Below are 16,663 nucleotides of genomic sequence, written 5' to 3'. Positions count from 1 at the left end.
ACAATTACTTCATCACATAAAAATTTCTAATGGCATATAATTTGTGGCTGCAAAGAAAAGAGCTACAAAGTGTGATGTTGTATCATAAATTATGGAGAACATGGTTGCTAACTAATTTTAATTAATTTTTTATTAATGATTAATTAGAAGAAAAAGTAGTTAGAATAATTGAAACAAAAATTATAAAATAACTAAATAAAACAAATAATAAAGAAATGGGTTAAAAACATTTATGGAGAACGTGGTTTGCTAATTTTAGATATTTTTTATATTAATGAATTATTGAAAGAAAAATTATAAAATAATTAAATTAACTAAAATAAATAATAAATAAATAAGAATGACAAAATAGTATTTTTAAAATTTTGGAATCAAAATTTGTTAAAAGACTTAACAACTTTTATATATAAGATAAAAAATTAATATAAATAAATGAATGTCAGTAGCAAATAAATGAATATAAAAAATATATCATTAAGAATTACATTGGCAAAAAACTCCAAGCCTGTCTTTGAGGTTTCACATGCAGTGATATATCTAGACATCACGAGGTGAGAGCATTAACTAAGCATATCAAACTGGATAAAAATAAGCAAGGAGCAATCATACACAAAAGTCTATTAGTATACACAGGTGTATCGACAACGAAGTATAATAAACAACTCTAAAAAATAAAAAATTTGGAAAAACTAAAATTGTACTAAAAATGAACAACACAAGAAGTGCTGCTGTAATATAAGGATAAAGCACACCAGGCCACACTACCGCTAAAACACCCGAACCAGTCTAAAAACCATCTGCCTGCACCAGCATCTACAAGTATACCAGGACTAAATCACCCTAAAACTACAAAACAAATGATACTACGCACTTGAAATTATGGAGCTGCCACCAAGAAAAAGACCGGCACAATGGAACACTGGCAGAGCTAAGATCCAACGCAACATCGAATTGAAGGGAACAATACTACAAAGACAACCAAGCAAACGCCTCAAACTAATACAAACGATAGATTTGAGCCTAAAAACTTCACTTGCAATAAAACTAAGACCCTGCACGAGCCTGCAAAACCTACACCAGCATCCGCATCAACATAGGACTTCAGAAGCTACACTCCTTTTCAATAACACTAAACTCTGATTCTCACACCAAAAAACAAATATCATAAACTCTTTGACACCTAATTCATGCAGGATCAAATTCTCACACCATAAACCAAACATCAAAACTCTTAAGGAAACTGACACTGCCTCTGCACTTCCAAACAATTGAAGGACTGATTAATCATAAACCGCCACAACCCTGCCAACAAACAGAACTATCTAAGGTAGCACAGTTAACAGCTCATGAAGTTGTTTTTGATTGATAGTTGATTAGATCAACTCCACTACAAATATTTGCATTACCAACTCTGCATAAACTACACCAAGAAATTGCAACTCCAGTTTACAGCACCCGCTCTGCAGAACCTCCAATGCTGCCGAAATCTGATCAGGATCTACAAAATTTTAATTCAATTTCAAGGTTGCTTGTTTGCAGTTCCTTCATATTCTCATGCATAAAGAGTGTACTTTCCCGTTCTAACAAACATCTAGCTCTTATGCCAGCTCATATTCATCCTGCATTGTCAGTTACATCGCAGTTCGACTTTCTTTATACCCGATTTTCTAGATACTCAAAGATCTGAAAGTTGCATAATGTTACTTTGACCCAACTGACGCCGAATTCAATCTACTTCGACTTCCACTCAATGACTAATTTCATGGGGTCTATACCGCACTATTTCATTACTTCGACAACGATAGTCCCTGCCTCTTCCGCCAAGGTACCTGTCACATTCATACCTATCATAACTCCTGCTGCCACTTCTCCTGTAATCCTTGCCTTTGTAATCACCATGGTGCCTACAAACAATTTGACATTAGTTGATAAAAAATTCTACAAAGTCAATCATGAATGTCAGAAACACCACTTGGCTATGCGAAATTCAATTAAATAGCCACAAGAAAATTGTAAAGTGAGTACATAGCATCCTCTTGAGCATATCAACCAGAAGATAGTTTGAATGCTAGTTACAGTATATTACAATGGCAGTTAAGAAATTAGACATTCACAGGGCTAGTCCAAAGTCCAAATGACAATTAAAAGTACAATATAAGGTCTCTATAATAATAATGGTAACATCTCCCTTAATCTATGTGGTACGGGATTATGCAGATTAGACAAGTAAACATTATTCCGGAGAAAATCAAACTGCATGATACATCTTGGTTGAAGTTCAAATAGCCACTAAAAGACAAGATTAAAACTGAATAAAATTCAAATAGCGACTCTTATAGAAAATATAATCAAACTTACGACCAAAATAGATATTTAAAGCAACTTTAAAATATTGCACTAACCAATTGTAGTGACAAAGTAGTATGCTTGCAAAAACTCTTGATATAGAATTAACAGTTGCAACTCTACTGATGTCATCTTCTTGTCTTACATGGATATTGGAATCCTTCAAGATGGTAAAATTCTGCTGAAATCCAACCAGAGTAATCAGCCACAATAAAATTTGTATAAGATTGCAGAAACAAATGTAGTACCTAGGACTCACATCCAGCACATTCAAAACCAACAAAAATACAAACAACAATAATAAAGACATAATTTAACCATTGAAACCAACATCCTATCTCAATATATCAAAGCAATAATTACTGCAATAAACCTCATCCGACAAACATTAATCACTACAACAATTTTTTAAGGAAAAATAAAACAAGGTTTTCGTTGGTTTCAGAAAACATTATCAGAAAATATGTTCCCAAATCAAAACTTTATCATTTTCATGACATCATAAAATTAGTGTTATTATTATAGAATCGAAAATATGGATACCTCAGGTCGACGAGACTCAATTTCACTGGCATCGTTGAATTAGTCACCGGAGTCATCATCATAATCGCTTTAATAATCCATGGCAGCACTATCGATGTTACCGCTGTATATATCGTCACTGTTGAGCGACTCCACGTAGTTGTCATCGTGCATATCATCCTCGGAGTCCATTGAAAAAGGAAGGAAATAAAATGTGAGGAAATTTCTGAAATCAATATCCTAAATCGGTGAAGTGAGAGAAAGGGCTAGAATCTAGGGCAAGAGAAAAGGGAATTTGGCCATACGATTTAGAAAGATTGATAAGAGGAGAAGACCGGGTTGATTATGTGAGAAAAAAAGACCGGGTTATCTCTGCAATTTATGTAAACTTCATATTTAGTTTTAAAAGAAAATTTATTAAATAAAATACCAATTAAATAATACAAATAGCTCATCTTAATTGGTCCACTTCACTTGGGTACTGGTACCCATTGAAACAAGCAGGGTACCTAAGAATTTGCCTTAAAAATATTTAATTATCATTTGAACTTTAATACCAGTCCATTGATTGAGAACGGAACTGAAGTACGACTCCACAGTGTCTACCCCCAACAACAATAATGATGGCAACAACAACCTCACAGTGTAGTCTTTCACTCATGCACCTCACTCTTCTCCTTTCATCAACCCTCCTCTCCGCAACCCACGAAGTACAAAACGACAACCCAATCACCCGTTTCCAACGCTACCTCCAAATCAACACCGCACACCCAACCCCCGACTACTCCTCCGCCGTCTCATACCTCATCTCCCAAGCTAACTCCATCGGCGGAATCCTCCACAAAACCCTAGAATTCTCCCCCGGCAAGCCTCTCCTCCTTCTCACATGGCCCGGCTCCCACTCCTCCCTCCCCTCCATCCTCCTCAACTCTCACCTCGACTCCGTCCCCGCCGAATCCTCCAAATGGACCCACCCTCCCTTCTCCGCCACCCGCACCTCCGACGGCAACATCTACGCTCGCGGCGCTCAGGACGATAAATGCATTGCCATGCAGTATCTCGAAGCAATCCGCAATCTCCGAAGCAACAACTTCGTTCCTCTTCGTTCCGTTCATATCTCCCTTGTCCCCGATGAGGAGGTCGGCGGCTTCGGTGGCGCGGCGAAATTCGTTGAATCCGAGGAGTTTCAAGCGCTTAACGTCGGTTTCGCGCTTGACGAAGGACAGGCTTCTGTTGGAGATGAGTTTAGGGTTTTTTATGCTGATAGGATTCCGTGGAATTTGAAGATTAAGGCTAAGGGACAACCGGGACATGGTTCGAAGTTGTATGATAATAGTGCTATGGAGAATTTGATGAAGAGTGTTGAAGTTGTGAGTAGGTTTAGGGAGAGCCAATTTGATGTTGTTAAGGCTGGGAAGGCTATGAATTCTGAAGTTGTTTCTGTGAATCCGGTTTATCTCAAAGCAGGAGTTCCCACTCAAGATGTGAGTGTTGTTACATTTGTATAATATTTGCCTAATGCCTCACATTTTTTTTCTTGCAATTTGATTGGATGCTTGTAAGAAATCACTATGATGCCACTTTGTTATATTACTACTATGTACTCAAATATCCATCTGGTGAAATATATTGGATGCATGTGTAAGGTGTAGATGAATTAAATTCATTTGTTATTTGGGAAGATTGTTGTTGATGTTGCTAAATGGTGTTTATGAAGGGATTTGCGATGAATGTGCAACCTTCGGAGGCTGAAGCTGGTTTTGATCTTAGGTTGACACCTACCACTGACCCTGAGGAAATGAAGAGGCGAATTGCTGCGGAATGGGCACCCTCGGTTAGAAATGTGTCATTTGAGGTGAGATCTCTTTCTCTTATGAAAATCTAATTTTCTTTTGGATTTTATTGCAGAATGATTGTGTTTTTGTAAAGTAAGGAAGTTTCTATAGGTAGATCTAGTGTAGTAAGTATAGATTGTGGAAATTGGAAGACTTACACTTTGTTATGAGAGAAATAGGAAAGAGAGACTTAAAAAGAGAGAGAAGGAGTCTCTTGTTTGGTTGGTAAATAAATAAATAGAAGAGAGGGGAAGTAAAAGTACTGTACTTCTCCTTTCCGTGCTTTTCACAGAACAGTGAAGAAAATGAGTCCACGAGGAAGGGAAACATCATTTGGGTTGACTCCCTCAACCCAAATCCTTTAGTTGCTGTATAATTCCCCTGTCAGCGCAACACGTCTTCCCCTTTGCTGTTTGGGTATTAGCCACTTTGTATTTCCCCGTCATTGAGACTGGATGACAATAACTCTTCTGCTACACACTCAATATAATCTTATTTTTTTGTAAAAGGCATGTTAAGCCTTTTGTGGAACTGCAACACGAAGATCAGTAGGTTGTCCACAGGCAGAGATCCAGCTTGTTCTGGGAATCAATATGGAATTGTCGTGTTTCTAGCCACACACCACCGCCCATGCAGTTAGTTGGTGGCACCCCTTTGCTGTTTTTCACCGCCCTCCACCCTTTATGGCTCTTCTGCTACCGATCCAAAATAATCTTATCTTTGCTCTCCAATGCACCATCCAGCCTCCTGTTGAGCATAATCAACTAGATGAATATATATAGGTTTTATTCACCTCCATTCCATATTCTTTTTGCCTCGCAAAATTAGAAAAGATTTTTGTGTTCTGTCAGGGGACGGCAATCTTAAAGAATTCACATTTGATTTTTACATGTCATTTTGTGGGTTGAATAAACAAAAAGGGACAGTTGCAACTCCAACCAAAATGGGACATTTAATTGGAGATTGTTCTACACATAATCCTTTTGGCTATCTTAGAGCCAATGAATGACAATAACAAGACAATGAAATTTATAACTTTGTGAAAAACTGTGATTAAGAGTAATAGAAAATAAGAGGTGAATGCGATAATGATTTATTCCTCAGCTCAAAGCTCGTTTAAATAGAGAGTACTAAAAATAACATAATCATCTTACTCTTGCCAAAGAGTGATGGGAAAGAAAGTAGGCAAAGAAGGGCGATAGGCGGGGCTAGGGACAACAAAGGTGGTGGAGGGTTAGTGGAGGGCCACACACACACAAAACAACATTACGAATCTAGAAAACTCTTCAACCTCTTTCCTTTTCACTAACTTTTTGGAGGAGCCCAAAGCTGTTATGGCATGTTTTCGTCAAATTTGGTAGAGGTCTTTATTCCAACAAAAGTTGATAAAACAGGGAGGAGATTTTTTGAAGTTAAAAATGTTAGGGATGAAGGAAGACTCGCCATAGAGGCTCAATGATGTTTGGCGGGAACATACAAGTTGATGATAAATTTATCAAAGTTTAGGAGAGGTGAACCAAGGGCTACTCAGGAAATGCGTCTGAGTGCAGTTAAAAAGTCCAACAACCTATTAATATGGGTAACGTGTTGGCAAAGATGACTTTTTACAGATGGGCCCGGTGCTGAAGGTTGGTGAGTTGGTGGACCGGGCAGTTGCAAGTTGCAACATTATTGAGTCGGTCATGTGGCAGAACAGGCGGGTTTAATTGTTAAGCAAGAGATGGTGGGTTCAGTGTGCGTATCAGTTTGATAAGGGAGGTGTGCCCGGTAGTGATGGTTGGTGAGTTGACAGATTGGGCAATTGTAAGTTGCAACATCTTTGAGCCGGTCATGTGGCAGAACGAGTGGATTTTAATTGTCAAGCAAGAGATAGTAGGTTCAGCGTGCGTATGAGCGTATCAGTTTGATAAGGGAGGTGGCCGGTTATGCCTTTGCTGCAGGATCTCTCTCTTATTCAGATTATGGGCTCTGCAAAATCCATGTCATTTGTATGACTTCTTTTCACTACCATGGTCTGACAGTGTTTGAAGCTTGCATTTAATTTGCCTTGCCTTTGGTTTCGATGCTTGGCTCCTATTTTGCGTGTCTTCATGAGGAGGGATATTTGGGTTAGTGGTACTTTTGTATTATCCTGAGTTTTTTTTTTTATGGTTTTTCTTGCATCGGGTTGGGTATGTCTTGGATTTTGTCTTGTATTGTTGGTTTGGTTTTGTAATGTGGGTATTTCTTATTGTTTTTGGCTTGGATCTTGTGCTGGTTAGCAGCTTGGTTTTAGGAGAACTTTTGATCATCCATAGCACTCGTTGTGCTAGTTATATGATCCTTTCAATATATTTTTGCCGAGTTGGAAAAAAGCAGAGTCCAATTAAAGGAGAAAATAGTTACGAAGGAAAATAAAAGGAAACAAACGGAAATATCTAGAAGCATCTAGAAATAAGGATAATGGAAATTAAATATACACAAACTCTCCATCAAAGAGATTGACCTCATGAATGATGATTGATGAGAAACTCAAGTATTAAATCCAACAAAGATACTCACTCTCAAAGGATTTTTGTAGAACATGCTTTATTTATACCTCGTTTGAGTTTTGATTGTATTTGTATCATAGAACATGATTCATCGGTTTTTGTAGAAAATATTTCAGTTGCAACTATTGAATCATCACTATTGAAAAAATAATGATTTGGCCTGTGAAGGGTGGCCCGCTGAGGGGAAGGGGAGAAGAAAGGGTTGTGGATGGGAGAATATCCAGTGTAGAAAGTGCACCACACAAGTGTAAGGGCTAGATCAATCTAACAGTGAAGAATAAAGGTACCAATAAGGGCTAGATCTGTCTATAATGGTGGTCCATATTAACTGTTGCGTCAAGTTACGATGAACCAGCTGGAAATCGTTAGTGTTTGTGTAACTTAATACAGGAGACCCTTTGGAGAGAAAACCTACTTCAACAGTATATAGTTTTTTTTTTTATCTTTCTCTAGTACTTAAAAGTCACAAAAATACAGGAAACAATTGGCTTGATTTGGTTAAACTAAAATCATAACATGATAGCATAAACCAATCAGATTGAAACTTTGTCATCCTATTATGATATGAAAAATATTCGTTCTTGTTATTGGCTTCAACTTTCAACTCACCGCTCACTTGTTTTCTCCCATGCTTTCCATCAATTATGAGCTTAGTTGCTTTTTGACCACGCCATAACCGCTTTTCACAGCACTATTGTTGAGTTTTGACACACTGAATGAAAATTTCTGTCACGGTAATCACCACCGACTCTGCTTTTCTGACCACTGCTTCCCTCTCCTTCTTGATGTCTGCATTGGGCTTACTCCATTATCCTCTCTGACACTGACGACAGGGCTTACTGTTGAAAAAGGTGGAAGAAAAACCAGTATAGTAGTAGTATTTTAATTAGTTAGTTTGTTAGGATTTTCTAAAAAGAGCAAAGTGTAATCATTTTTATCTATCTCTAAAAATCTATGGAGTTTTTCTTTCTACTAAACTCTGAAGCTTATTTTTCTAATGAGATAATTCTTAATTTCTTTGATCATGTGATTTGTAACAATTAGATCAATTATTTTAATTAGTTTTTTCTCACTGAGTTGATGGCCTGTTGGATTTCTTTCTTCCGGTCAAAATAAGAAACAAAAAGATATTAATGAAACTGTGGCTCTGTTGTTAAAACCAGTTTCTTTATTTCTTGACAAATTAAATATTGCAGATCATAGAGAAAGGACCCATCAGAGACTATTTGGGGCGTCCTTTATTAACTGCAACTAATGATTCCAATCCATGGTGGTTAGTTTTCAAGCACGCCATATCCTCAGTTGGAGAAAAACTTTCAAAGCCTGAAATTCTTCCATCCACAACAGATGCTCGGTATCTTCGACAGAAAGGGATTCCTGTACTTGGTTTTTCCCCAATGAGAAATACTCCCATCTTGCTTCATGACCACAATGAGGTTAAACAACTTTACTAATTCTCTGTTATTTTCTGTAACTTTTATTCCATTATGCATGAACTCTTTTACTTTTGTTATATTATCTTTTTGACTCACGGTAACTTGAACATGCAGCATCTACGAGATACTGTGTACATGAAGGGAATACAGGTATACGAGTCTTTGATAAGCTCTTTGAGTTCGTTTACAGAAGCTTCACATTAGTTGCATACAGTTGTATTTGGAAATGGAAAGGCACCTGAGTTGTGTTATCTCATTCTGAGAATGTTGATAGGTATATAATTAAGGGATTTCTCTGAATGTGTATTGTATCTATCAAATTTGTTCTACTTCCAAGTATTCTGGAGATTAAATAATAATGTAATATATGTCTGAATAATTTGAATGAAATTCTGTATTGCATGATAAAACTGTATTTGTAGTAAGTATAATAATCAGTGTTAGGCACGGGACATAAATGTCTTGAAAATCCTAAACATGTGGTTACATCATAAAACTGTCCTTAAAAATCTTACATCATTAAATTGTCCTAAAAAAAATCTTAAACAGGTTCTTCATTATGATATTGGAACATGTCAATATTCTAATATAATGATGAATTTTAAAAAAAAAAATCCTTCAGTTTCACATGGTTAGAAAATTCACATTGCTTAAGATTAGCTTATTGCATTATATAAGGAATATGCACTATCAATTCAATGTTAAATTTTTTTTCTTAACGCGAATTTTTTTTTATTTGTTGATTTTTTTTAGTGTTTTATTGAATTTTATTTAGAATTATTTGCATTTTTCTTTATATGAGTGGTCAAACGATAATTATTGAATTCCTTTAAATAATTATTTGAATTTCTTTGTTTGAAAAATTATTTAAAGTGATTTTTATGTCATAGAAGGTGTATTTTTCAACCGGTTATTTAAAGTGATCGTCTGCGTTGCACAATTTGCAGTATCGCGAAACGTCTTAAAGAGAGTAATTTAGTGTACAACTTGATATGGTAATTTCTTCAATGACAAATTTTCAAAATCATAAAACAATAATTTTAAGACGTTTACAAACTGCCATGTCTATTGAAGAAAATATGGGCATTTGTGCGGCTGTTGTCTCTGACAAACCTTTCGAGTTTGAAGAAAGTTACTTCAAACACTAACAATAAAAAAATGCAATTTTCTTTAACCTTAAAAAAGTTTGCCACTGATGACATTCCTATTGCTTTTTCTAGATCACGCGAGCAAACTAACAATAAGAAAAGTGTGGATTCAGATGGTACACTTCCTACTACTGAATCTTCTGCTCAGATTAAAGCAATGATTTATAGCCCAAAAAAAAATCGCACTATGGAAAGATAATGACTATCTATGAAAAAATCACATTCTTAATCGACTCGCGGATGATCTGTATGATTATTACAGTAATTCCGAGGTTGCAAAATAGATATGGGAAACTCTAAAAAAGAAGTATGATACTAAAGAGGCTGAAGCAAATAAGTATGTTGTTAGTCACTACCTGAAGTATCAGATAATCGATGAAAAGTTTGTAGAAGTGTCATAAACTTCGAAAGATTTCTCACGAGATCAACACTGAAGGTATGCCCCTAGATGAAGTTTTAAATTACTATTATTATTGACAAACTGTCCCCTGGTTGGGAGGATTTTAAAAACTTACTTTGCCACAATTTTTTTTTAATTGGGAGTTTGATTACTCGCCTTTGAATTGAAAAAGAATATTCGAGACAAGATTCAAAAGATGAAGTCTTGGTTATCTCGAACAACAAAAATAAATTTGTTGCGGTTCTAAAGCTATATGGAAAACAATTAAAGAATCATATCTGCAAGAAATGTAAGAGCAGACCGAAACTTGGTGCTACCCCTAATGCACATGTTATATTGATTAATGAATAATTTATTACTACGATAATTGAAATTATCATGGCAGGTAGATTTGATGGTTGATGGATAGACATTGGCGCCTCTCGTAATGTCTATTATGATCATGCAATGTTCAAAACATACACGAATACTGAAGATGAGAAAGTGCTGTTGCAAGATGCTCACACCAGTAGAAAGACTTTGATTTTGAAGGATTTCTTATATGTCCTTGAGATTAGAAAAAATCTTGTTTATGGGTTTCTTCTGAATAAGGAAAGGTTTAGTCAGTCTATTTGTTTAGTTCGAGAATGAAACGATGATCGGAAAGGTTAAATTGATGCAATATTGCGGTGGTGCAAAGTTCTAATGCGGCGGAGTGGAGATGACCTACAAGGTTAGCATTCCAACACCCAAGTTAGAAAGAAAGTGAGAATTTTAGTGTCAATGGGAAATGAAATTCATACTTGAAAATGGGGCGCCACCCCCTTTAAATAGGAGAGTGATCGGAAAAATAGCAAGTGTACTATTTTGCCTCTGTAGTAATAATAGGGGAAATTCCCCGAATGTCGATCTCAAGGACTGCGTAGGAAATACAGATTCTTAAAGTTTAATTCAATTGAACAAAAAAACTAATGTTTTGGTTTTGGTGGATTCAATCCTTGCACAGAAAAAATAACGAGAAAATAAATGGATTTTTGTTATCAAATATATGAGATGCTAGGGTGAGTGGTTGATTTGGCATGCAACACTCAGAATTAAGATCTCTTCAACAAGTTCATAACATTCAGTTACCACATCCTTAGGGTGTTTCCTCCTAAGTCCTTAGTGAGAAAACCTTTGGTCTTCCAACCTAAATCCTAAGTCCTTAGGAACCTAAATTGAAACCAAGCTTTTATATAATCAAGATTACGTGGTAATTATAGGGTATCCCTAGTCCTAGGTGATATCTACTATAATCAAATTATGCACAAACCCTAACAACTACAGTCCTGTATTTGTTAGCCATGGATTAATCCTTATTTGACCGATAAAGAAAACATGAAGAACATTGCATAATTTAACTGAATAATATAAACCAATGTATTGACGAAATCACAAATTCATCGTTATTACAAAAACCAAATCAGGACCACCCCCTAGCATTGGGGGGTTTAGCCTCTCATAATATTCAAGAAAGACAAAGTAAAGAATTTAGACATTACAAAGATAATTGGGAACTTTGATCTTCAATGGTGTCCACCGTTGAATCTCTCCGTCTCCGAAACCCTTGATGAAGCTATCTTCTCTCTTCTATGGTTTTCTATCGTATGATGCCAAAAGTCCTCTTTTCCTTACATAAACTTCGTTTAAGTAGCTTCAGTATCAGTCTCAGTGTCAGCAAAAAGTCCAAAGTACCCTTAATACAAGACAGAGTAAAATAGATCAAAAAGTGAAGTTTGTGTCCGCACCCAAAAGCACGGGCCGTGTTTTTTCACACGGGTGCCCGTGTTTATTTTCTGATTCACGTGGTTTGGAATTTTGCATCAGGCCCAAAAGCACGGGCAGTGTTTTTTCACACGGGTGCCCGTGCTTTTCCACTGTCTTGATGTCTTTTTGTGCTTTCCCTTGGCTTTTCCACACGGGCAGTGTTTTTTCACACGGGTGCCCGTGCTTTTCCTCCTGATTCCTCATAAACTTCCATCTCTCCGCCTTCCAAAGTCCCCTAATTGCGTCCATTGTTTCCTCTGATCAAACACATCAACCTGAAACACTAACACTACCAAACAAAGGCATAAAGATGCTCTTTTGACATAAACTTTAAACAAAATGCTATGCAATACTATAAATTAATAAACATGATAAACTTAACATAAAACCAATAAAACAACCGAATGTGTTACCGAAATGATGAATTTTTGTTGGATAAACGACGGAAAGTTAATAGAAATGGTGACCGATCAGAGAGCTTATTAGTAATTGAAATGTGAAAACGAGCGTGAGGCGCAGATGACCGTTAGATTAATCTAGATGATGGAGATGTGTTTTTTTGGATAATGTGATATGGGGGGTGTGTGAAACAAATTTTTTCTATCCTTGTGTTGCTTTGGCTTACCCCCATGTTGGGATTTGTACTTTTGTGGGCCCTTTTGTCGGCGCAGAATAGTTGCATCCTAAGCCCTTGTACTCTGTTGTGAAGGCAAGGGTTTGCAATAGATGGCCATGTGTTTACCAAAATACATATTGGCAACCTTTGGCGAATTCAATACAATAGTTTAGCATTGTAGGCCGATAAATCCCAAGTTGAAACAAAACCCACTTCATCTTATGTCCATCCTGATGAGCACCACAAGCCCCACTATGAACATTCAGCAAGGCCAGATACGCCTTACTCTCAATCTCAATATAACATTTAGCAACACTCCTTCAGGTGTTTTCTTAAATAGCTCGTTCCTGACAATAATGTAATTTAGAGAGTGATATTTCACTTTTCGATCAATTGATCTTGAGGGATTCTGTAGATATTCTACTATTGGATTTCGCCAATCAATATCAGACAAAACATCAATGGCGAATATCTCAAAATTTTCATAATCTACATACCCCAACTTCAACATTTCTAAATCCGACGGGGCTAACCTTGTCGCCATAAATTTTTCTTGAATTTTGATTGCTTCTTCCAATCTTTCTTTGGACACTCTATATCCTGATGCAATTTGGGCAAGCTCATTTGCTTCATGGTTCTTCAGTCGAGGAATATGCATTTTGTCGTATTCGTGTGGAAAACACAACTTAGTACCCACAAGTATGAGAAAGTGATAATTTGAATCATCTTAATATGGAGAACTTTTACTTGGACTTTCTCACAAGCACATCTCAACATTCAAGTGGAAAATATCAATCACTTCACTACACCTTGTAGAAGTATAGGGGTATGCATCACTACAAGAATAAAGTAATATCCAATATTTGAGAAAAGGTTTTAAAAGAAAAAGTGAACAAAGGGCACAGAAAGAAGTTTGATGAGGTTTTTATTTTTTACAAATTTTGAACAGAGTTTGAATATGCTGAAATGTTTAAGCATTTATTAAGAAAAATATTTTCGGGATCACTTGACAAAGTCAAGGTTTATTGAGAAAGAGTTTGAAGTTTAAAACAAGAAGTTTTGAAAATAGGGAGAAGTTTGGAAAATTGAAGAAGTGGGTAAAAGATGAATAGACTATCCTAAAGAATAAAGTAAATGACATGAAATAAAATGTCTCATTGTAAGGTAGTCCAAGAGAAAGCCTTTGTGCGTGCAAGTGTACTAAACACAAGATGGAGCAAGAATTTTATATAAATCAAAATGAGCCTTCTTTTCCCTTTGGATTAAGCCACAAGATAAGCAAAGAAAGTAAGCAAACACATAAGCATATGAATCATCAAGAGCAAGCAATGGAAGCAGACGAACATCAAAAGGTCCAGATGAAAACTAAGATCTAAGAGCCACAGAGAAATCCCAAGTCTTCAAAGTAAAGATCAAAAGTTTCTCAGAACAAGGCCTAGTCTTGAATTGAAGTTCATAGGTCCAGATGAATCATAAAAGTCTTAGATGCAAATACTCCAAGCAAGGGAAAGCACTAAGTCTTAAGGTCCAAAGTCCAAAATACTCCTCAAGCTAAGGATAGTAACATAAAGTCCACATGATTAGAAAAAAGTTTTTTTAGGGTTTTATCCATTTTATAATATTTTTGTTCTTCTTGAAATAAGAAAGCAATAAAGCAAAAAGAAGAAGCATAAAGTAAAAGGCACAGTAAAAATGGCAAGAATGTGAATGACATGAATGTAAATGACATATAACTATGACATTAATGTAAAGAGCATAAAAATAAAAGTACGTAATTAGTACAATTATAGGTCAATGTTAATGTTAATGAGTAATCAACCGAGTCGGGGAAAAATTAACACTATGTTAAGCAATCGTAAGTGGACTTATGTAGAAGTCACACCTATATGAGGCCGGTCAATAGAAATTGATATGTCACACATGTTAGATGAATGACACAAAATTATCTTCCTAAAATAATATAACACAATGATCCAAACAAAATCAAAAGAAGAAAAAGATGAAGAATGAGAGATGATCAAGCACATTTATAATCAAGCAAGGGATCATCTATCTTCAATTTTAATCATTCAAGATTATAACACAATGGGATAAACTTATCATTAATCCAAAGTACCAAAAATGACCAAATGATCATTTAAATGATAAGTTTGAAATGAAGAAAGTTCATGAACCGAAATATCATTTCTTGACCAATTGAGATTGATGAAGTATCAATAAACCAAAATTCAGATCCAAGTTAACAAAAGTCAAACAAAAAATAGATTAAAAAACAATTAAAAAGAGATTAAAATGGTTTTAAAAAAAATAAAATAGAAAATTCAAAAGAAGCATCGAAACAACAAATAAATTTCCAAGAAAGTTTCAGAAAGTCCACAATATGCCAAATAAATGGATCTCAAAAGAAGGAGAGAAATATATTTAAAAATGTCTAAAAATTATTTTTTAAATGAAAATTAAAAAGAAAATAAAGATAAAATAGCAAATAATATTAAAAATGATTTTAAAAATCTGGAAAAAAAAGTGATAGAAAATAATTTTTGTGTATTATGGAAAAAAATAGGAGTAAAAAATGTTAAAGGATCATTTAAAATTAAATCATAAAATAAAAGGAAATTAAAATGATTAAAAAACAAAAGAAAATAAAAATAGGCCAACGGCTAGCTACGTGGCGCCTTGTGATTGGTTAGAATTTGGATTCTCCCACCAAAGCGCTCGAAGAGCTTCTTCGTCTTCAACCTTGAAACAATTTCTGCAAATCCATGAACTTTGAGTTTTAAGCTCAAACAACACACATTTGTACTTCTACTCATGTCATCGTTCATGTCTCTCTGCATTAGAGCCATTGATTGCCATTGAGCAGAGAGAGTTTGCTAAAGAACATGAAGAACCATAGTTCTTCAAAGTAAAATTAAATGACAAATATAAACGATAAATCTTAGATAAGTGAGGGCTTTTAATCAGTGAATCAAAACGAAGAGAGTGGTAACTTGTTTGCTCAGAAATGTAACTTGTATCTACCTTTTTAGTTGAAGCTTTAAAGGTCAACAATGGTGAAATCTAGTTGAAGGTTATAGGAGGTTACAAGCTTCAATAATGGTTCAATTAGCTTCAAAAGGTCCTGGTGAGTGATTATGGTAAATATTTGAAGTTAAGACAAGCTTAAAATGAAAAGAGAGCTTCTGGTTTTTCGGAGCTTCCGTGAGTGAAAATGGAAGAGGTTCACTGGCTCTTCAAGCTTGCAAATGAAGGCAAAATGATCCTCTAATTATAGGAAATGAAATGAAGTCATGGTACGTGTGAGATTGGATCTAGAACATGTGAACCAAGTGAGAAATTTTCATTTTGCAATCCGTGTAAGTGTATGGGTGAAAATCATGAATTGAACATGGAACAAGGTCGTTTTACACTCCACCCTACGCGTTTTGCAAGGAAAAATGAGTTTTCACATGTGTTGGTGGCACCAAGTGAAGATTTGGAAGATTTCAAGTTACAGGTCATGAGCAAAATGTAGAGTTCATGGCAACATGTTTGAGCTTAGAAGAAATGAAACTCCCTCATATGTTTTGTGGTATTATTTGAGCCTAATGATATCCTCATGACATAAAATCAAATGCAAAAAGAACTAAGTCAAAAGGATACTTGAGTTGAAAATGGTATGGATGACAAGTTGCGGCCATAGGCTGCAATTCTAGGTCAGACAATAGGTTGACCGGGTTTTGGACTAGATTTTGTGTACACATGGGCATCTTGGCCAATTCCAAAATTGAGATATTTAGATGCAAAATTGATGTTTGATCCTTGAAACAAAGTTGTAGAGGAGTTCAAATGTGACATTTGGCTCAAAGTAGATTCCAAAAATGTTGAGAGATGAGAAAGTTATGGTGACTGGACCAAATGACATGCCATACTTTATTTTAGGTCAACCAAACATGCACCAACTTATGATTTTTGCTATTTCCTTGCACCTAATGGCCCAATGATGAACACTTGAATACAAAATGAATAAATTCTTGAAGAATTTTGATAATGGCTTGAGAAATT

The 16,663-nt window shown here is 35.6% G+C and overlaps 1 protein-coding gene and 1 long non-coding RNA gene across 2 annotated transcripts; one reads left to right on the top strand and one right to left on the bottom strand.

Moving 5' to 3' along the window:
* Window positions 1-633: 633 nt before the first annotated feature.
* Window positions 634-3,305, bottom strand: LOC131649549 (uncharacterized). Its single transcript, XR_009298223.1, has 3 exons — window positions 2,890-3,305; window positions 2,403-2,527; window positions 634-1,904 (listed from the first exon to the last, which is right to left on the bottom strand). It is a non-coding gene; the product is annotated as an uncharacterized LOC131649549 (long non-coding RNA).
* Window positions 3,306-3,409: 104 nt separating this feature from the next.
* Window positions 3,410-9,080, top strand: LOC131649548 (uncharacterized). Its single transcript, XM_058919308.1, has 4 exons — window positions 3,410-4,352; window positions 4,586-4,723; window positions 8,431-8,670; window positions 8,785-9,080. The coding sequence occupies exons 1-4, from the start codon at window positions 3,489-3,491 to the stop codon at window positions 8,872-8,874; spliced, it is 1,332 nt and encodes a 443-aa protein (XP_058775291.1). The 5' UTR covers window positions 3,410-3,488; the 3' UTR covers window positions 8,875-9,080.
* The last annotated feature ends 7,583 nt before the right edge of the window (window positions 9,081-16,663 follow it).

The sequence above is a fragment of the Vicia villosa genome, linkage group LG2 (assembly GCF_029867415.1).
Source record: "Vicia villosa cultivar HV-30 ecotype Madison, WI linkage group LG2, Vvil1.0, whole genome shotgun sequence".
Classification (NCBI taxonomy): domain Eukaryota; kingdom Viridiplantae; phylum Streptophyta; class Magnoliopsida; order Fabales; family Fabaceae; genus Vicia; species Vicia villosa.
Note: the sequence above shows the minus strand (reverse complement) of the source record. Positions and strands in the feature narration are given on the sequence as shown.